The 22,967-nt window shown below is 46.1% G+C and overlaps 1 protein-coding gene across 1 annotated transcript in view; it reads left to right on the top strand.

The window, feature by feature from the left end:
- Positions 1–14,777: 14,777 nt before the first annotated feature.
- The window catches only part of LOC149360206 (tear acid lipase-like protein), a 58,683-nt gene continuing 50,493 nt past the window's right edge, over positions 14,778–22,967 (top strand). Inside the window, exons 1-2 of the mRNA XM_089567804.1 lie at positions 14,778–14,855; positions 16,246–16,554. Coding sequence (XP_089423930.1) covers positions 14,778–14,855; positions 16,246–16,554 — 387 coding nt within the window. The remainder of the gene's footprint in view (positions 14,856–16,245; positions 16,555–22,967) is intronic.

Below are 22,967 nucleotides of genomic sequence, written 5' to 3'. Positions count from 1 at the left end.
TTCGCGATCGTTTGGTCGCAGCTAATATCTTACCTTCCAAAACAACCCGCACTGAAATACATCTGTTGCAACATGTTTCTCTATGCACACCCAAATGCAGACCAAGAAGCTCGCTTTGTAGCTTCTGACTTCGACGGCCATATTTCAACGGAGGGCCGCCGCGGTGGCTAAGTGGTTATGGTGCTCGGCTGCTGACCCGAAAGACGCGGGTTCGATCCCGGCCGCGGCGGCTAAAATTTCTTTGGAGGAGAAACTCTAGAGGCCCGTGTACTGTGCGATGTCAGTGCACGTTAAAGAACCCCAGGTGGTCGAAATTTCCGGAGCCCTTCACTACGGCGTCTCTCATAGCCTTAGTCGCTTTGGGACGTTAAACCCCATAAACTAAAACTAAACTAAATTTCAACGGAGCGAAATGAAAAAAAAACGCTTGTCTGCTCGGCGGTGTTAGTTGTCGGTAAAAAAAAAGAAATGAAATTGACCGACCCTCAGATCGTCTGATGCGATGAACTCGGCAAGCAGACAGCTTTTATGCGTAGCATATTGCAATCACTCAGTTCAGCCCTTGGGCGCGGCCGGGTAGCCACCAAACCACGTGCCGTCACGTCACGTGGTTTGCTGACATGACGTCACCAAACCACGTAAAAAAATTAAAAACAAATAGAAAAAAAATAAAACAGAAAGAAAAAAAAAGACGGCTGAGCATGGTAGCGGTTGCCACCACCCCGCTTCAAAGGGGGCGCTCCTATCCATCCATCCATCCATCCATACGTCACGGAGGAAAAGCTGCTGAGAAAATCGAGTGCCGCCAAGCACCTCGCGCAAAAAGACCGCGCAATATGCAACGCATTCTTGGCTTAACCAAGCTAAGCCTGGGCATCTTTAGAAACATGATTTCAATTTGATCCTTTCATAATTTTCTTTTTGATGCTTTCCGACATGATGCGCTTCTACTCTGCTTGATCCCATTGCCTGAAATATGCGGCACGCCAATGACCCGCGCTTCTCGACGTATCCCCTGACCCGCGCTCACATTCGGCGTCGCTTTCCCTCTTCGTTTGGAGTGGTTGCGGCGCCCGCCTCTCCGCCGCCGCCGCTGCAGGTTTTCCATCACGCCTTTCATCGGATGGCTTTTCTCGCGCTCGGATCGCTACAGGCGCACCAGAGGCTTCACTCGGAGGCCACGCAGATACATCTCGGCATTTTCGCCTTACGACATTCATACGGATTACGCAGTAAAACCTCAGCGGTCAGAAACTGTCTGGAGCCTTCCGCTACGCCACCCTTATAGTCATTGTCATTTCACCACCGATGCAGCAGTTCCTTCCACAGTAGGAGAATGTAGCCGAATGCTGCCATAATCAGTAGCGTACTGGACTGCAGATTTTTCGCTGGATCGGAAGCGCGTATCCTCCAATGCTTCCTTGAAAATAGATTAATAAACAAACTTTGTGATGCGCTTACGTTTTCCTTCAAAAGAATAAAACTCATGTAATGCGCACTCAAAATTACACGGGTTTCAGTGGTGTCAAAAGCATAACCACAATGCGATATTACACGCAAAAGTGCCTGCTGACTATGTAAGTTTGGACATTTGAAGAAAACCGTGCTATAACTTTTTTTTTCTCATAATTTTGTCAGAAGTTAGAACTGAACCGCCAGTGGAAGCTCTGGCGCCATTTTTTGTTTCAGTTGATTGCTACAACAACCACAGCCTAAAAAGCGATGAGTAGTAATAGATTTGAACCAATAATCAGATAGTGAAATTGGAACCAGCAGGCCAGAGCCTAACGCACTCGAAAAAAGCAATACAACCTCATTTCAGTTAGGAGGCTCAAACTTCCCTTTTGTACAGAAAGTAGTCCGTTGCTACTACTGCTGGGCTCAGGAAAGAGCCTCAAGTAGATTTCTGCAAGGCTACCTCAACAACAATAGCGCCTCTGTGAGGTTATTGAGGCAAAAGTGAGCGAAAACGATGGTATCAAATGCAGCCCGCAGAAATGCAGCCCGTTATTCCGGTTATTCTTTTGTAATCTTCACTGGCGGTGCGGACTACAAAGGAATAACCTTCGCATTTACACGAGGTGCCGGCTATCAGCCGGTCGCACAGTATACACCACTTTCCTCCCTAATTTATGCACCCTTTCTAAGGCACTTGCTTTCGGGAGTTCAAGCGAGAAGCCTAATACGGAGTAGACAATTTTGCGAGCGGCTATGGAGAGTGTAAGCTGTAGATGTACATACAGGTGCGGCTAGAATAATAAAAGAATAAAAGAGGTAGATTTAAAAAAGAACGGCCAACATTCTCTCCCCGAGATCAACATATTCTTTAGCATAAACTGCCCATAAATATATTGCGTAAACAAGACAGCCTCCAGATGTGACCCTACCACACTCCTGCCAAGGGTTCTCCTTAAATACGACTATGAAAGTATAACTGAATAAGTATGAGGTTACCCATTGTTGCCTGGAAACAAGACGTCGAACACTGAGCAGAGAAGGACAATAGTAAGTACATAGGAATTGAGGAATGTTTTGTCTTCCTGGCCACAAAGTGCTTGATGTGAACTGCGAGCTGTTAACGAGGACTGAGATAAAATACGAAAAGGTAAAACTAAGCAACCATTGCTGTCGTCATAAATCATCATTAGCCGAACATCACCCACTGCAGGGCAAAGACCTCTCCCATATCCCTCCAATAAACCTGGTCGTCTGCCAGCTGCATTCATCTCTACCAACTTTCTAATCTCATCCTCCCACCTAAACTTCTGCCACCCACAGCTACGCTTTTCTTCCCTTGTAATCCAGCCAGTTAGCCCATCATAAATACCTTGCGTTCACTGGTCTCCACACCCGGCGATGCTGACCCCATTGCGAGCTGAACGTGCTCCCGTCGATGAAGATTACTTCGCCCCACTCGCTAATGCTCTCATCCGCATGAGCTCGCGAAAATTCCAGGCGTTGTCGTCGTTGTCTGTCCGTGAGATATAGCTTTTGAGCAGCCACACATGCCTGGAGGCCAGCTTCTTGTAGTCGCCACCGAATTTTTCTCACGTTGGCATCAATATCCAATGTGTCCCGAATTTCCTGGGAACTGAAAAACGGGTCCACGCCAGCTGCTGCTACGATTAGTCGATCTTCTTTAGATGCGCAACGGCTTCTGCGTTACTGTTTTCCTCCCGATAGGCTTGTTCACTGCTCTCATCTAACGCCCTGTTATTCAGAATATCTCTCGTTTAGAAGTTCCTCGTACCGACAAGGGAACTATTTGCCTCCGGACTGCTGACACTCGCGACGCCATCTTTTTTTCCCTGTCACTCCGAGATTTTCGCGTCTTTTATGCCTGCGCAACGTTCGAAGCGGCAAAAAAGTGGGCAATGGCTTTAGTATTCCCACATCGGCACCAATGATGACTCGATGCTTTTGGCTTTTATTAAAAACGTTACAAAAGTGGTCACTGGTCGTGCTCTGTCTTGGAATGACAGGGCGTTGCCGACTAAGCTGCAAAGCGGTGAACGCACGGCCTGAAGGGCCGAGATAACACGCGGGACGAAAACGGCTGTCTCGCGCCCGCTTCCAGCGCTAGCCGCTCCTCGATGCGAGGAAGGGAGCAATTAAGGGCAAGCTGCTGTCAGCAGGTAATCAGTCAAACTGTGATGCTAATGGGCCTGGGTAAAAAGTGCGTCCGTGCTGCCGGCGTCATCTCGCCGCGTCCAGATCAAAACAGTTTATACCGCCACTGCTAGGCAACGAGAATAAGCAGTTTTCTGCCCCTCCGCGGCCGTACCTGTGCTCTGTATTAATCTGGCCGCACCTGTACATATTTAGCTAATGAAATGTCACCCCTTGTTTTTTATAACAAGAAAATTCGGGGAACAGCCGATATGAGAATTTATAAATGTAGTAAAAAACATTCCGAAGCTTCATTGAACGGCATAAACTCAAAACAAAGTGTCATGAACAGCCTTTATGGCAGTGTTCAAGCATGTGTGGATCAGCCCACATTTTTGTGAGCTGGTACTTGCTGAAATGGCATACAAGGAAAAGTAAACATAACTTCAATTCGAATCTTTCTCAATTCATATGGAGGGAAGAATTCAGGGTTAGGGGTAGCACACTCTCAAAAAAGGCTGTGGCTTCGCAATGTACAAATTTTCGTACAAACCGCCTCGAACGATAAATTTTACGATAGAAGAAGTCAAGGAGCAAAGTCTGCGCCGTCATTCACATGATTTCCTTATCATTCCAAAAAGGCATTTCCAATACCGATTGACTTGAGAAACTGACCTTTCCAGTATTTTGCTTCCGGACATGGAACTTTAAAGCGACAGTGTTAAGGAGCTCGTGAGGAGCAAAAGCCGGCGTTGTCGTCGCCAGAGTTTAAGGCTGCCGCGGCTCCTTCATGTCATTAGTTGCCAAAAAATGTCAGGAGCACCAGAGGCGGAGGCCTTGCACCGTTTGAGAGAAGGGAAGATTTCTCACTTCTCGCGCAGGCCACCACGAGCGTCGTGAGTGAGTGTGACGTTATCCCTCGTCCTTGAGGATGCGTAGACATAAGTTTGCATTGCGCACAGGGGCCTCTAGGAGAAGAACAGGGGGATGCCGCCATGTGGGGATATAAAGAATCGGCGCTATTGCGTTTCACTCTGAAGGCGGAGCTTGAGTGTCTCCCAAGTTTCATCTTTTATGTTCTAGGTTTTGTACCACAGATCTCCGGATGTTGTTTTCTTACAAGTCGTCTTTCTTTTTCGCAGAGCTACACCTAACTCTTAGAGCCCTGAGAGCGCTTCTCGGCAAGTTGGCAGTGCTTCTTGTCCACTCCTAGTGAGAGTGGAAAGAGCACAGGAGGGGCTTCTTTCTAAATCGCTACTACGACATGTTCCGTTGTATGTCCTCGCGGCTCATGTAGAAGGCGCGTTATTGGTAAGTTCACTGAGAAGGGTCATCCTTTCGCCTCCGTCGTCTGGTTGTTGGGACCTTTTTTTTTCGTTTCACTTTTATTTGGCTTGCTTTTACGTCCGTCTATTCTTTTTTTTTTATCTCAGTCCTTCTTTCTACGATAATACGTTTTTGATCACTTCTGTTTTCATTTTGACTCACTCTTGTGGGAAAAAAATACATTCGCATGCGTCATCTGCACAAGGCTGCTTTGCTGTCATGCTCGTGGGTTTTAGTGTGTATTTTGGTCCCATTACACACTAAATGTTTCATGCCCGAGACAGTTCGCAGCATCGTTGGATGGGCAGGAGGTTGGTGGCAACGCCTCTTTCGAGTGAACTAATCTTATTCTAGGACTGCGAGCTCTCCACAAACGAATAGGCATTAAAAGAAGTGTAAGCAACTGCGCTGAACCGTAGCTGCTTCACTAACAGCGTCTGACATGTAAAGCGCGCAGACAGTCTTGTTACGTCCGTATAGTCACAAAACTGAATATGTCGGCCACGAGAGCTGTGTACCCTTTCGGACGTGCATAAACGACCATGCTGACTGCTGAATGCCACAGGGAACCCCACTAGGCCAGCCAGCAGAAGCGTGAAATCCCGCAGGCTTTAAGTATCAAAGGCTAATGAAGATTAACAGGTGAGATTACCGTCCCACGCGTCACTAGAACTCCGCGGGACGACGCTGCAGCTACAGTGGAGTCATCATCATCATCATCATCATCAGCCTGACTACACCCACTGCAGGGCAAAGGCCTCTCCCATGTCTCTCCAATTAACCCTGTCCTTTGCTAGTCGCCGCCACTGTATCCCCGCAAACTTCTTAATCTCATCCGCCCACCTAACTTTCTGCCGTCCCCTGCTACGTTTGCTTTCTCTTGGAATCCACTCCGTTACCCTTAAGGACCAGCGGTTATCTTGCCTTCGCATTACATGCCCTGACCAAGCCCACTTCTTCCTCTTGATTTCAAAAAGGATGTCATTAACCCGCGCTTGTTCCCTCACCCACTCCGCCCTCTTCCGATCTCTTAACGTTCCACCTATCATTTTCCTTTCCATAGCTCGCTGCGTTGTTCTTAACTTAAGCTGAACCCTCTTTGTTAGCCTCCACGTGTATGCACCATAGGTGAGTACCGGTAGGATACAGCTGTTATATACTTTTCTCTTCATGCATATTGGTAAGCTACCATTCATGACCTGAGAGAACCTGCCATACGCGCTCCACCCCATTCTTATTCTTCTAATTATTTCCCTCCCATGATCCGGATCTGCGGTCACTACCTGCCCTAAGTAGACATATTCTCTTACTACTTCTAGCACCTCGCTACCAACTGCGAACTGCTGCTCCCTTGCAAGGCTATTGAACATTACTTTGGTTTTCTGCATGTTAATTCTTAGCCCCACCGTTCTACTCTGCCTCTCTAGCTGATTGATCATGCTTTGCAGTTCTTGTCCTGAGTGGCTTAGCAAGGCAATGTCATCAGCGAATCGCAAATTACTCAGGTATTCGCCATTAACTTTTATCCCCAACTCTTCCCATTCCAGTCCCCGGAATACCTCCTGTAAGCAGGCAGTGAAGAGCATTGGCGAGATCGTGTCTCCCTGCCTGAGACCTTTCTGTATTGGAATTTTATTGCTGACTTTATGGAGAACTATAGTAGCTGTGCAATTGTTATAAATATCTTCCAATATGTTCACATAGCACTCTTCCACACCCTGATTCCGCAATGCCTGCATGGCAGCTGAGGTTTCCACTGAGTCGAATGCTTTCTCGTAACCAATGAAGGCTATATATAGGGGTTGGTTATATTCTGCGCATTTCTCTATCACCTGATTGATAGTGTGAATGTGGTCTATTGCCGAGTATCCGTTACGAAAGCCTGCCTGATCATTTGGTTGACTAAAGTCCAAGGTTGTCCTGATTCTATTAGCGATTACCTTAGTAAATACCTTGTAGGCAACGAACAATAAGCTGATCGGTCTGTAATTCTTCAAGTCCTTGACGTCTCCTTTGTTATGAATTAAGATAATGTTAGCGTTCTTCCAAGCTTCTGGTACTCTCGAGGTCACAAGGCATTGCGTATACAGGGTGGCTAGTTTTTGTAGCACAATCTCTCCTCCGTCCTTCAGCAAATCTGCTGTTACCTGATCCCCACCAGCTGCTTTCCCTCTTTGCATTGCTCCTAAGGCTTTCTTTACTTCCTCCTTCGCTACTGGCGGGATGTCCCATTGCTGTGCTCGACTGCCTCCCTCAGTAACTTGATGATTGCATTCGCTACTGTATAGATTTGTGTAGAACTCTTCGGCTAATTCAACTATCTTATCCATATTGCTGATGGCATTGCCCTGTTTGTCTTTTAGTGCATACATCTGGTTTTTACCTATGCCCAGTTTTCTCCTCACTGATTTTAGGCTACCTCCATTCCTTAGAGCATGCTCGATTTTCTCCATGTTAAACTTTCTTATGTCGGCTACCTTGCACTTATTTATTTAACTTAGATAGCTCTGCTAGTTCTATCCTGTCTGTGGAGTTAGACGTCCTCATGCTTTGACGTTTCTTAATCAGATCTTTAGTCTCCTGAGATAGCTTGTTGGTATCCTGTCGAACCATCCTACCACCTACTTCTGCGGCGCACTCTGTAACGATAGCTGTAAGATTATCATTCATTGTTTCAACACTACGGTCGTCTTCTTCAGTTAAAGCGGAAAATCTGTTTTGCAGCGACATTCTGAATTCCTCTACCTTCCCTCTTAATGGTAACTCGTTAATAGCCTTTCGAGTCACCAGTTTCCTCCGTTCCCTCTTCAAATCTAAGCTAATACGAGACCTTACCATTCTGTGGTCGCTGCAACGGACCTTACCGAGGACATCCACATCCTCTACGATGCCAGGGTGTGCACACAGTATGAAGTCTATTTCATTTTTAGTCTCACCATTGGGGCTCTTCCACGTCCACTTCCTGTTTGCTCGTTTGCGGAAGAAGGTATTCATAATCCGTAAATTATTTCTATCTGCGAACTCTACTAATAACTCTCCCCTACTGTTCTTAGAACCTATGCCATAGTCACCTACCGCCTTGTCTCCAGCCTGCTTTTTACCTACCTTTGCATTAAAGTCGCCCATCAGTACAGTGTACTGTGATTTTACTTTGGTCATTGCCGATTCCACATCCTCATAGAAGCTTTCAACTATCTGGTCATCATGGCTTGATGTAGGCGCGTAGGCCTGCACCACCTCCAGCTTGTACCTCTTATTAAGCCTAATTAGGATAGCTGCCGCTCTCTCGTTAATACTGTAAAACTCCTCGATGTTGCCAGCTATATCCTGATTTATGAGAAATCCCACACCTAGTTCTCGCCTATCTGCTAATCCACGATAGCACAGTACATGCCCGCCCTTTAGTACTGTATACGCCTCATCTGTCCTCCTAACCTCACTAAGCCCTATGACATCCCATTTAATACTGGCTAATTCCTCCAGCAGCACTGCTAAGCTAGCCTCACTTGATAAGGTTCTTGCGTTAAACGTTGCCAGGTTCAGGTTGAACCAGGTTAGGAATTATCATATTTTCTACCGCTCCAGTCGCAATCAATTCTATAGCGCTTATCAACTGCTACACTGCCCTGCAGCAAGGCTTATTCATTTTCTTTTAGTTTACGATGTGCAACCGGCTAATCTGCCGTATATCGCTATGTCACTCACTGGACGTCAACTATCCGATCTGCACAAAAGTACGCATATCCTTTCTCACTATTTATGGCATTATCAGGCTAGGACCCACGAAGAGAGCTCATAGTCAAGTCTCAACGCAATAAAAAGAACAACACGGATCATGAAATGAAACACAGATAAAGGGCGCACAAACTTCTCTTGTCACTGCTCGGTCGGCAACGAACTGTGGGCGCTGATGTACTACCTAAGGTAGTTATATCGCGCTGGCCTCAACAGCCTAGTGAATGACGCTCGTGATGGCTTCAGCTGTATCGACATGGGCTTGTTTTATCTCACTTTCGCGATCTGTGCCGCAATGCGACACGCTACCATGTTGGCCGGCCGACACTCGGACTACTATGGCCGGGTCTACGCTCCCAAGCTCTGATGCGTTGAAACGTAACTGGAAGCGAACGCTACCACGATTCTCCCGCTTCCGGATGCAATAAACGTGACAATAATATCTCACTACTTTGAGATTGCGAAAAAATATTTTGTGACAGTGCATTTTAGAAACAGCAAACATGATAATATGAGCAGAAATCGGCAACGCAACATTTTCCTTGATTCTTCCTAGGAGAATTCCTCCAGGATTTCTGTAGAATGACTCCATGGCCACTTGTCTGCCTTCCAAGATAAAAAAGATAAAACGGCGCAAAACAAGAAGAATGGTATCAGATTTTCTAAGCTTTTGTCGTTCCTAAGCGCTCACGAAATCAATGCCTTGAGTCTTCATCCTCCAAAAATGGAAGTACTGTTAAGGCAAGTACAAAAGAGCGCATCACAACATAATTTTGGAAGCTATAGGTGCTAGCGAAATATTGGAACCTTGACCTTCGTGCACAACAACGCTGTAGCCCTGTTTAGAAAAAAAAATTGTATTGTGAAATGAACCGTGCACTTATTTCGTTTCACGAGCCCCGAGTACATGGCAGACCGTTTCGAATGTACTACGGTCGCCTTTTTGAAATAGCTATATGCTCTTTTTCTTCCCCACCTTGGTGCAAACCGCTTCTCATGTATTTTACGAAAAACGTTTTACCTAGTCTACACTACCCGCCGCTGGCTCAGTGGTTAAGGCGCTCGTCTACTGAGCCGGAGTACACGGGTTCTAACCCGACCGCGGCGACCGCGTTTCGATGGAGGCGGAACGCAAAAAGCGCCCGTGCTGTGCGATGTCAGTGCACGTTAAACATCCCCAGGTGGTCGAAATTATTCCGGCGACCTGCCCTACGGCACCTCTTCCTTCTTTCACTCCCACCTTCCTTCCTTCCCTTACGGCGCGGTTCAGGCGTCCATCGAGATACATGAGACAGATACAGCGCCATTTCCTTTCCAAAAAAAAAAATGACCCGCCGCGGTGGCTCAGTGGTTACGGCGCTCGGCTGCTGACACGAAAGACGCGGGTTCGATCCCGGCCGCGGCGGCCGAATTTCGATGAAGGCGAAATTCTAGAGGCCCGTGTACTATGCGATGTCAGTGCACGTTAAAGAACCCCAGGTGGTCGAAATTTCCGGAGCCCTTCACTACGGCGTCCTTCATAGCCTCAACTGCTTCGGGACGTTAAACCCCAATAGACCTAAACCTTTCCTCAAAAACCAAATGACTAGTTCATACTGGGAGACGGAAATAATTTCAGAAGCATACCACAGTTGATGTTTTGCAATGCCAACTTTGAAAATTTTAAATTTATAGTTTTAATGGTGTTGATGGGATTTTAACGGCGCTATGGCATCTTGGCCAAACAGCACCTTGGCTAACGCTGGAAGTGATACCTAGATAGCTAGAAAAACTGGCTACATGTTGCCGATAACAAACAAGAGGGATGAGAATCAGTACTTTATGTAGGAAAAAGTAATGAAGAGAAAGTAATCATTATTCTCCACCTAGACGTGCTCATTTTTGTTATATTTAACCTTATTGTCAATAAATGTGCTACTCAGAATTAACTAAGCACGAGGAAAAAAAGAGCACCGAATAAAACATTATTAAGGCCATCTATTTTCATAAGTGCAGATTTCAAAAATTCTGCAGTTGCGTGATTTACAATTCTGTCCGTGTTCTGCATTTGAGAACTGCTACACGACGTGAAATTTTTCATCCTAACCTCAAATAAGGCTCCTCAAGCGAAGAAACGCTCTCCTTGAGTTTGAGTGTAGCATGAAAAGAAGCTTTCATGCTCATTACACTTCACCCGTGGAAAACCTGAAACAGCCGAAAAAAAAACCGTGTGTTCCCGGCATTCTAAATTCATTACTTGATCGTCGTTTGTTCATAATTTGTGTATGGCTATTGTACATATCTTTATCCTCTTTAAATGATAAAGCACACTGCGTAGTGCACCTAGCCGCGATCATGAGCAAGCGTTTGTGCCAAGTGTAGTACGTTCGAGAACACAGTGATTCAAATGCTAAACATGAACTCTTTCCCGCTGCGCTGCGACATCGTCCCCGAGATGTTACCGCATGTAATATGTAAATGCACAGCTCTTGTGCAGGTGTCTGAGAACTGCGCGCGCACACGCTGAGGAATCGGGATTTAACAGGGGGAAGGATAGCTTTGTGTACCCAGTAAACGGTAAGTACTGTAAGCCTAACAGGAGACTACCGAAAGTTAACTGAGTGGATGAGATTACGAAGTTTGCGGTGATGAGGTGACCGCGGCTGGAGCAGGACAGAGGTAAATGGCAAGATCTGGGAGATAACTTCGTCCTGCAGTGGGCGCTGTTGGGCTGATGGCGAAGATGAAGTAGAGTAAGTTAAACAATTCCGTTGAAATCGGTGCCTGATTCATTCATGACTAGAGACGACTTATTTAGAAGTTAGGGGTTTCTTGTACTAACTTCGTCACTCTCTGACAAATATTTCAGAATTCCGCAAGGTGTTTTCGAAGTGGACAGTGTACAGTCCAAAATGCGTAAAATGATACTCCCATATTCTTGTAGAACATCACCTAAGATGACAATAGAGAGGGAACAAAACTCGGTTTTCACCGCAGTTTATAAGCTAATGTGGCAAATGAAGACGTGCCAGAGACGACGGTTGCAGCGTGGTGGGGTAAGACTTCGCGGCCGTAAAATAGTCGGCCTGCGTCGGCCGGGATATACTTCACTTTATAAAGACGAATGAAGGCAATAGAGTGGCTTTTTTTGTTACTCAAATGCTCAGACACCGTAATTTTTCCTCTCTTCCAAACAGTCACCATTTCTCCCAAGGTGTAATGGTGCATTTTCATCATCCTTTAAGATGTCTTCAAGACGAAGATGGCTGCTGTCAAGACCACGTACAAGCACGCACGAACAAGAGCAAGAAAGATGAATAGATTCATTCATGAAAGAAAAGCACAAAATCACTCCCGCAGGCAAAACAAAAAAAAAGAGCGCTTGTGTTGTCTGCCTCTTTCTTGTCCTTTTTGGTGCACGCTCGTACGCGGTCTGCAATGAAGCACCATATCGCCCATCATTCAGTGCTTTTGTGCTCCTAATGTTCCCGCCCGCAATCGGCAGAACTGCTACTGGGAAAAAGCGGTTATCATTGTTTGCGACAGATATCAGCAGCCTTCCTTTACTGGTGATATTTTTAAAATCACTTTATTAGCCTGAGCTATGGTATAAAAAAAAGCGATGTATCTCTGCTGACATCACGATCATTACTGTCGCAGCACGCCACCTAGTTGGCGTAATGGCAATTGTATTCGTGATCTAAGTGTTCGCAGACGCTAACTACGAAGAGAAGGCAACATCCCTATATCAAAAAATTGTATTTAAAAGATCATGGTTTTGTTTCCATGAGGCGCTGGCGAGCAGCCGCAAAATCTTTATTCTTGATAAAAGTCAGTGCACTCTTCCTTTCTAACTTCACCAGATGTAAGGTTTTATGCTCAAGAACGGGTTCACCTTTTATTAATGAGCTCGGCGGAAGTTTTTTCAGTAAATTTTAACACCACACGCTGTAGTCGTTGACCTTTTATTTAGTTACAGAGAAGACAATCATGCTTCAGCGGCCTTGCGAAAAATATGTTTTAAGTCACGTTGTGAATACCATTCATGTCACATGGATGTATGGGCGCATTAGCATTTGTGCTGTAGCGAAAATACATACATCAGTAGAATTGTGGCGCCATCTTTTTAACGCCAATCGGAATGATGCTCAAAGGGCAGTGGGTGTGCGGTGTCACCTTCTCTGCAAAAATCAAAGTGATATCTATACATCCAACACCACTGAGCAAGACAAAAAGATGGAGAGACCGCCATAAAAGTCGGGAAGCGTGGTGAAGAAGTTTGTCATATATATGGGACATTCGATGAAAATCGCTATTTTTTGTGATAAACCCCTTCGCTATGCGTATGATTTCCCGCAACTGGACGTGTTGTATCCGATTAATTTGGCAAATGGCAGCAGAAATCTAAGTTCATTTTGATGTGAAGCTTGCAGCTATACAAAACCTTTGCTGCCAAGCAGAGGCTGTGCATAGATGAATTGTTAGATGGCAAAGAGTGGGCACATAGGTCTATTTATAGAAATTTTACAATGAAAGAACACTAAAAGAGCGCCCTTAGCGAAGCAGAAACACTTTATTACAAATTTTGATATTCTAAAGTTAATAATGCGATGACTTTAATGAAACGCAACAGAGCATACCGGTAGAGGGCGTACGTGACTGTCTGAAAAAAACATGACACAATCATTACTGAAGGAAAAACCCCAGAGCGGGCCTGCTACATGATGCCTGGTCATTCCAGCTGTGCATAGAGATGTAAAATTTCAAGAAATTTTGAATGGCATGAAAAAAACTATTCTTTTCAGGGTTTTTTTCATGAAAAATTGGAAATTTTGCAAAACGTGTCAAAAACAGATTTATTTGCAACAGCACGACGATCAATAATAATGCTCCGAAGTAAAGTCGAATATGCAGTTATAGATGACATATTGTGAAACGAACTTGTTCTATTGCACCGAGAAGATAAATAATGATTTGCACTTCAGGCGAATATGGAGATCTAAATATCATATTTGTGGAACGAACTTCTTGTTCTATTGCACCGAGAAAGCAAACATGAAAACTGATCTATAAGTCACTCCATATCGGACTCATAGTCACTGTCGCTGGATGCGGCACTACGCGCAGCAGCATGGATTGAAGTTGTGTCCACAGCTAGGTTCGACTGCACATACACGAGCTTTCGTACGCGTTCCCCTGAAAGCCTGTTGCGAGTCCTTGTTCGCACGTTTCCGAAACGTGACCAGTTTCGTTCGCAGCTGGCGGTTGATGGTGGCATCTGCAGCAGTCGGCAAGCCAATGAGTTAGCGGCTGGTTGGTGCAAAGGCCTTGCCACCAGGTAGATGGGGCCACGTGCTTCGCTGAGTCCCAGACCCCTGTCCTGGATCAAATTCCTGCGGATGTCCTGTACTCTGCTACGTTGGAAATCAAGAAGCTAGGCTTGTATTTGGCTAAAACCGCTTACGTGCACAGCAGCCTATGTTATTTATGCTGTGTGTGTCGCGCTGTAAAATTTGCAGCCATTTTGTTCTACTTCAGCCGTGAGTTCAAGTATTAGTGTGTTTTTAAATCAAGCCTGGATCTTACATGTGACCTGGCCTTCAACCCGCGTACTCGTAGCACGAACATTTTAAAAGCACTACCTGGCACCGGCGATGACGACTGCTCTCCAATCGTTCAACGATGCACACTGTAATGGTTATCAAAGGAAAAACAACAACCTAAACTGAAAGCAAGCAATCATAAGACCTTGAAATTGCATTGTGAAATTTTCGATGTTTCTTTCCATTTTTGCTCGTCTGAAAAAAACGAAAAAAACCGTTTTTTTTCCAAAATTGCAGTGTTTTTTTCAGGCCTTCACATCTCTAGCTGCGCATCATCAGTTCACTATTCCCTTAGAAACAGCAGTCCGCTGGACGTAAGCACCCGATTCCTAGAATTGTATTCCGTACAAAAGACACACGAGAAACACGCCCACTTCCCATTTCGCACGAAGTGCAGGCACAGCTTGTCTTGTTATCATCAAACCGGTTTTCTTGCCTGTACGAGGATCACATTGTGTTCCACGCAGCATTTTCCCTGTGTTCCAGCGCGGATCTCTAGAGGCAAGTACCTGCAGCAGTTCCGGAATGCAGCGCACTTCTCACGAGGACTTCCGCGTCCAGTCTGAAGAACGGCAGGTAGCAGTCTGTGGACGAGATAGGCAAGTGAGGCGAGTGGTTTGCATACAACTTGCGCTTTGAGTAATGGCGATCAGTTAACACCGACAGATGCGCGCCTGCTCAACATCTGCAAACAATCCGAGGAGGCAAACCAAAAAACTTTTGGGGCAATTAAGTTCACCGCTAGAGTATAAAAGGTCCCTTCGGTCGCTTGGGGATTCCCTGACGTACCCTTTTGCAGACATCGACACGATTGTCTGCGACACAACACATTCTCCTTTATTATTCATCATCGTCTATATTAATTGGTGACGCCAATTAGTGATCCTTCTTAACTAAATATTACAGCAATGTAATTCTCCTACTCTGCAATGTGAGGTACTTGTATAAGTTCTTCATTTATCCCACTAAATGAACGATTCTCCCTGGTGTACAGCTAGCATGCCCGTCTTCGTGACCAAAAGGATAGCGGTCCAATTTCTCCGATTTCATATGACTACACGCCGTTTTGCGTTTCAGCGAAAATGCTTTTCTAAGTCACTAGCCTCACGTCCAATCACGAATTTCCAGTCACGCCGACGGTGGGTTTTCTGCCGGAAGGGATCCTCAGCGCTATTGCCTTAACAATCCTTCCGGTATTCATATTCGTCAACCAATTGTTTTTTTTATTTCCCGCACAATATGGATGCTTTTTATTACATATATTTAAATGGCATAAAAGGTATATGCGTGAAAAAAGTGCTGGCACACGCGCTCTGTTAGTGCCAAGGGTTTTAGGATGGGGTTGTGTTGCGGACCACAAAAGCACAGGTCAGGTAATTGAAGCGGCAAATACTTCCAGAATGGGCACAAGTGAGAAGCGCATTGGAGGTAATTAAGAGGTATAAATTTAATGTATACAGGTTTCCGGCCACACAACGTGAAACACAGCAACAGATACAGACGTCCAAGGGGTCACGTTTAAGTAGGAGCTGTGTTTTCGAGTTATATAACATTAGCGCGCTCCTCACTTTCGCTCCGTCTGCCACTGTGTACGAGGACGTATCGCTCCTTCGTCATCGATGAACGCCCACGCACGAGACAAGGAAGAAAGTGAGGAAAGGTTTCGAGGAGAAAGAAAACCCTGTATCTTGCGCTTTGCTGAGTGTTTGTGATGCTCCACCAGCGCCCTTCAGCACTAGTGGTGGCCTGACGCTCTCTTAGGAAAGAGAAGGAAGAAGAAAAAAAGAAGAGAGACGCGGGGCGTGGCGCAAGCGGCGCGAGAAGACGAGCTCGGGCAACGGAGCAGGCGAGGTCACGGCTGAACGGCTTCTCTGAACCCGGGTGACCAGGCCTGGCGAAGCTGTCCTCGTCCCGTTCAGCGCAACCAGGAGCTGTATCCTGTCTTCCGCCTGCCTTTTGCTGCCTCGGAGTGCGGGCGCCGTGCTGGGCACAGGCAGGTGCTGCCCGCCCCGAGATCCTGCCGGCCCTGTTGGCGGTTCCTGCCTGCCGTCCCGTGGCTGGGACCTGCTGCCGTGAAAAGGTGCCCCCCGGGCCGTGCCCGGGTGTCCAGACCTGGGCGGCCGTCTCTTCCCTCTGGTGCGTCGTCAAGGCCACTGCTGCTAGTGCTTCGCGCCCGATTTCCGGCCGCAGGGAGAGCAGGCCTGCGGAGGTGCTTGGCCCCGGCGCCTTTCTTGCGACGGGCAGCGGATTCTCACGCCGGAACCACTCCTCGACCCTCAGCCGCGCAGTTACCTACCCATCAGTGACTGCTCGCTTTTTAAGTAAAACCATTCTTGTTCTCCATTCTGGCGTGCTTGGTCTGGGACAGTTTTCTGGATCCTCCGGGGTCCCACCTCGGAGGACGCTCGAACCTGCTTGCGGAACTTTTCCCCTCACAGTGTTCTCCCCTTTCTTGTCTGTCGTCGTTGCGAACTGTTCCGTAGCAAGGAATCTATACCAACGTGCCTAATTAGCCATTCTACCCTGTTTAGAACCCCTCATAATTGCTGATAAAATGTACAGGAGGCAACAAAACGTTCTGGCCCCTGAGCGATCCGGCGAGCTTGCTCAAACATTGATGCCATAAGTGCCGTGGAGACAGCAGTCTTAGCCTTGCGCTGTATATTCATCATGCAGAGCCAAATAGCCCGTCAACTCGCTCTTCAGCAAAACGAAGTAAGCAAGAACACACATCGGTGCGGGCTTCAGAAGAAGAACCACAGCGAAATAGACGCGAGGAGCCTATAGTTTGGGCGACAGAAGCAGAGGCATAGTGACACGGCCGTAAGTAGCCCTAGGTTCGAGCCACAAGATCACAAGGACGGGATCGCTGCATTTCAAAAATATAGCCACCAAAGCTCAAACGCTCAAACATTCCTGTTCCACATTGACGACTGTGCTCTCAGTCTTTTTTTTTATCCCCTGCTTTTCTAAATCATCTAAGAGGGCGAGCAGTGCGCAGCCTTGTTTAATCTGGAGTGTTGACCTTTCTACTGTGGGGTATTTATCACTTTAACAGTGAACAGAAAGGATCCAATCGCCGCGTGCGAGCCAGCACAATCTGGCACGATCTTGCACTTTCCGCACCACGAACGGCCGGTACGCGCTGACCATCTTTCACGCGTGCCTTGTACTCAGCTACGCTTGATGAGGACACCATCGCGATGAAAACCTTGCTGCTTCCACCTATAGCATCTGTTGCCACAAAAATGAAAGGCACGCCGCTCGGTGGACGATGTTTTAAACCTAATATTTCAGCCATCTAATAACTGGCGGTTCTATCGGCTGTAGCCGACATCTCCGGGCTAGTGCCGTAAGATGTCATAACGGCTTTTCTGGGGCCCTCATCGAGTCTTGAGCACTGCTTGTCACATACTTAACACATTACATGGCGTGGTTGTTGCGCCGGTAATAGGTTTCAAGTGCGAGTAGGTGAAACCTAATGGAAGGTCATTCCGATGACGTTGTAAGCTGTAATGCTATCCAGTGCTGGTGTATATACTTGTCCTAATAAATCATACCTGGATACGACAGCCTACTGCTCACTGTTAAGGCGTACAAGCAATGAGAATCGTTCCAACCCTCAGCAGTATAGAAGTTCCGAGGCATGAGTTATGGGTCGTAACCAAATTTAGGAGTTTGTTTTACCAACAGTAAGCATTTTCTCTTATGTAAGAGCAAAACTATGCTCTTTTAAAGTGTCCTGAGTAATTAAAGCGGCAGCATATTGCCGCGAATCTTTGTAGCGTAGTCCATGTCGTACGCCTAAAGCCCTATCATGCACGCTAAAGGACGCCGTGTTTCCACATTCGGTGTTTATTTTTGCACAATCTTTGCACAATTTTTGCACAATTTTTACAATTGCTCGATTCAAAAGAAAACATTCGACGGAAGTCTCTCTGGTTGGGAAATTTAATGTTAGGAGAAGGTAAGTGACGCCAACCAAGTAAAATCCATCCGCATCCGGACGGAGCCGATTCTAGTTTGCGCCAGAATGTTCTAGTAACTTCTAAAGCTTTATCTTGAAGGCTCGCTATCAGCTTTAAAAAGAGCACGGCCGACAGCGGCGCGCATTCAGTTAGACGACCGCCGAGCACGCTAGTTGCACGCCGCCGCCGAGTGATTCAGTTCTTTGCGGGCACAAGTCAGCCCGAATAAAAAGTTCCGTTTCGAAGACATCCTCGTTGTTTTACTGCTCTCCGAACTGCAGTCACCACTACGTGACAATATTTTAGGAGTGCTGGTGGAAACGTGTTCGCTTTTGAGAGTGAACGCTCTTGCGCTGTGCAAAGCACATCATCTTCATCAACTTCCACTTGCACCGCGAACAGATCAGATGAGCTTAACCTCAATAAGAGCTTAACTCAAGTTCAATATCGTCGCCAGACATACCAACGACCCAGCAAAGCAAAACCATAAGCCAACCAGGCTAAACACATGCTTTCACAGTTCTACCCGTTTTAACTAAGTTAAAACCCTACCACTTTCTTTCGGCACAGTTCATATCTGAATAGCGCAATCAATGGCCAAAAAGGGAGAATGGAATTATTGTGTTTTCATTGGGCACAAGGTCACCAAATTGTTCTGGTCGTGCTTCCATATTTGGTTTGCGGCTACTCCAGTGTGTGATGCGCGACTAGGAGGATTACAAAGCTATCATCCCAACCAGTTCCCTGCATCAGCTACCTCTTTATGAATGGCACGTTGGGTCAAGAAGGAAATTCAAGTGCCCTGAACTATTAAAAAATGTCTGTCTTCATTAAGGTTGTGCCTCCTCTCTTGCTCTCGAAAATAATTTGCGAAAGAAAGGCCAGACTTCAGAACATTGAGCATTCCACATAGTTATATCCATACGTCATAATTTATCCTGGTGACATACGTTTTACAATATTGGCTGAAGTTCCTTTGATACAGAGCCAAGCAAGCGCCCTTGATCTGCATTCACTGCATCGTTTGTATATAGACATTTCATGGGATCCCGTGATGCCGTCGCTGTGGAAGCAAATGCTCTCTTAATTGGAACAACAGAGAACATTAATCCATATTTTGTGCGATAGATAGCTATATTTAAGACAGTCGCAGTTTTTTGGGCATATATGCATATTGGTTAATTTTAAAAGCCCTTACCCCATCGCAATAAACCATGGTTTTAAAACTGCGCTCTGTGATGCAGATCTGATCAGAATGGACCAAAATGACCTCTACGGTGTAGGCAAAAGTGGTTTCGTTAGAGCCTTCATACAGAAGTGTACTTTGTTGGCAGTTTATTGCACCTGTAGCAGCTGTCACCTTAGAGCCGAGGGTAGCGACCTAGCTTCGCAGAGAAGGAAGTTCGCTGTTGTTGTTTTTTTTACCGACGCTGTTCACAGTCCGAAGTTCAGTTCACAGTTCACAGTGCGAAACTGGTTCTTACGGAAACTGCAACACCAGCAAATTACGAGCCTATCAGTGGCCCAAACAGAGCTTTTGGGCCTTCGACCTCCAATAAAGGCAGGTTTTAAGGCCGGACAACCTTTTGAACCGGGATGTATTTCAAGAGGCCGTGTTGGGGCATGCGATCAAGCACATTAAGCGCTCTCTCTAGCGACGGCCGTCATTTACAAGAGGCCAAATATGGCATCATCTGCAGTTAGTTACCGCAGCAAATAAGAAAGTCTCAGTTATGGACTACGTCATAACTGACCAAACATTCCGTTTGAGATTAATCCCAAGCGTACGGTTTCAAGGCATGCAGATTTATTCTATGTTCTGCTTTCCTAACCTACTCTTCGCAGTCACAAGGAAGTGAAAAATAGAAATCATGACTCGATAGCACTGAGCGTACATGTCAGCACAATAAGACAAGCACTGCAGGAAGAAAGATAACAGCAGGGGTACAATATAGCGCCTTTGTTTTCATTCTTCCTGCGCGTGTTGTCTTTTTGAGCTCACAATATTTACAAAAGCACGTAAGTCTACTTGCGAGCGGAAATTGCGAAAGCTGCGAGCGGTCCGCCGCCCCATCTGCTGGGCCAGCGTTGTATGTTGCAAGGGGGTTTTCAGTGGGCACCGCATGATGGAGCTACAACTGCACGCCAGGAACGGAAGAAATTTGCCATAAACGGAGGAAATTTGGTGCTCGCTTGATTGCAACCTGTGTAATTAGCACGCTCATAATTACTCATGTAGGCCTTACTGCATATTTCGAAGATTCGTTTTTCAGAACTGTGCATTCACTAGACGCGCGGATATTTAGCTTCAAATGTCGAGGTACCGTGGCGGAGTCTTATTTTTTTGACGCCGCATTCTGTACGACATCTCACTGCACTGCGATTTGTTGATGAACCCTTTAGATGCGTTATCTTAATTGGATTACACAGCCTGTGGAAAACCACATCGTGGACCGACATTGTGACTCTGTTGTTTATGGTAAATACCATATCAGTAGAATTATTGTACACCTAAAGGAATTATATGCCAAGACCGAGTTTGAACCGGAGTGGCACTCACTCTTAGTGCTGTCCTGTTCATTTCCTTTTTCTAGTTTTTTGTTGCTTACATATGTCGTATTATGATGTTATAGCTATGTGCTCTGCGTTGACTTGTCGTGCTTCATTGCTTAGGCGTATTCATTTGTCACTATTTTTCGTAATGTTTGTAAATCGCTCATATGCGTAAAATATTGTATCATTGTAATAATTCCGTATTGAGGAAAAAAAAGGAACAGCATCCCTGTCTCGCACACCGGCGGCCCGTGTTCTATTTCCACCTGAACCACGATTTTCTTTCTTTTATTTTTATTCTCATGTCTCATTACTTACATGTCTCCTGACGTGATCTGATCGATGACGTCACAGGGAACCGACTTCCGGCGACAAATTTTGCGTACACATAGCTGTCTATCCAATTCTTTCGCATTAATAAGTGCACATAGCTTATTTGTCTTTTCCGAGCGCGTCCGTGCAGCCGCCGTTGTGCTCTGAATTTTGCCTAAATATTCGTCCAGGTGCATAACTCTCTGCTTCAGCGCAAGTAACGGATAGTATTCCTTGCCAAGACGCCACACCTTTAACTTGGAAGCTTGCCCTTTGTCACATCGGTAAAGCGGAGTAAAAGTTGCTAACTGCCTCAGAGGCATACCTTTATGTGAAGGAAACTAGCTCTCTTCCCTGCGTTTTTCAAACTACCAAATACTTCCACATTTTCCGCCGCCGCGGTGGCTCAGTGGCTATGGTGCTTGGCTGCTGACCCAAAAGACGCGGGTTCGATCCCGGCCGCGGCGGCTAGAATTTCTTTGGAGGAGAAATTCTAGAGGCCCGTGTACTGTGCGATGTCATTGCACGTTAAAGAACCCCAGGTGGTCGAAATTTCCGGAGCCCTTCACTACGGCGTCTCTCATAGCCTTAGTCGCTTTGGGACGTTAAACCCCATAAACCAAACCATAAAACAAACTTCCACATTTTCAATCATGCCCCACACGGAAAAAGCCAAAACAAAAGCTCTTAATTGATTCTAAACATTACGATTCTCTCCTTGACCTAGCGCAAAAGAATAGTTAGCGCTAGCCGTATATCACGCTATCGATGTGTTTAGACCACTAGATATGAAACTGCTTTCAGTATTAGACTTAACGCTCGATAGCTTCCGGTTTACTGTTCCTCATTCGAAACTTGCTTTGAATCAAACGAAGAATGCATGTGCTTCGAACGCATGTCAGTGCGAGAAATAACGAACGTTAAAAAATGCAGTTTACATGCACCCGCTGTCAAAGGCTTATGGGAAGCAACTTCGGCGAATAAAAGGTACTTTCTTTGCATCGAAGGTGCACATTGCTTGAGATTCAATACATAAGAATGTAATTCGAAAAATGACAATACGGCTCCATATATCCATTCCACTATACATGGAGAGGCACCGACGGAAGTAGATTTTTTTTTTCGCCAGTACCATCTTCCACAAGCTTTCGGATACGGATGTAAAATGTCCATCTATATTAGAAAGCGTGGTTGCAAGGAAGAACACTGAAGCACATGCCTCGAAAGCAACACTCCTCACGATCACCGAGGCAGGCATCTAGGCTCACGAACTGCCAGTGGCAGACGTAAGTGCGACAGTCGAGAACTTCGAGTCCCGCATCAGTGACGGCTTTCCTCTCCAGCCCCCTTGCATCCTCTTCTCGTACGTGTGTGTTGAAACGGAATCGCTCAGCGAACGTCCTCCTCGGGTCCTGCGCAAACAACAATGCTTTCAGCGTTCGGCCAAGAATGCATTAAAGTGCATCGCCCGCGGCTTTTCCTCCTGTACATGTGCGTGTCCGTCCGTTCAAACGGAAGCGTCGAACCTACACCATTTGGATTTTTTTTTGTTTAACCGCTCACGAAAAGCCACAGCTCTCAGATACACTAAGGCAGACCAGAAAGACGCATGTTCCGAGCTTTCCGTTGCACTATATTTTCTCCTTTAACAGTCATCGGAGTCTGTAGTTAAAAGCTATTCAGTACTACCGAGTGTATGGACACATGAAAACGCTCCCCGAGAAGGAGTGCTGCACTAAAGTGATCACTCGATATTTTTTGCTTCAGAGGGGGTGACCCACACTTCGTGTAGTCATTTTTTTTTATTTGTAAGGTGCAATCACCCGATGAGTGGGTTCAGCGCCTATCTTGGTGTTGTGCGGCAACTCCACCGCTGTTTCAC

The sequence above is a fragment of the Amblyomma mixtum genome, chromosome 2 (assembly GCF_055824585.1).
Source record: "Amblyomma mixtum isolate Tamu chromosome 2, ASM5582458v1, whole genome shotgun sequence".
Taxonomy (NCBI): domain Eukaryota; kingdom Metazoa; phylum Arthropoda; class Arachnida; order Ixodida; family Ixodidae; genus Amblyomma; species Amblyomma mixtum.
Note: the sequence above shows the minus strand (reverse complement) of the source record. Positions and strands in the feature narration are given on the sequence as shown.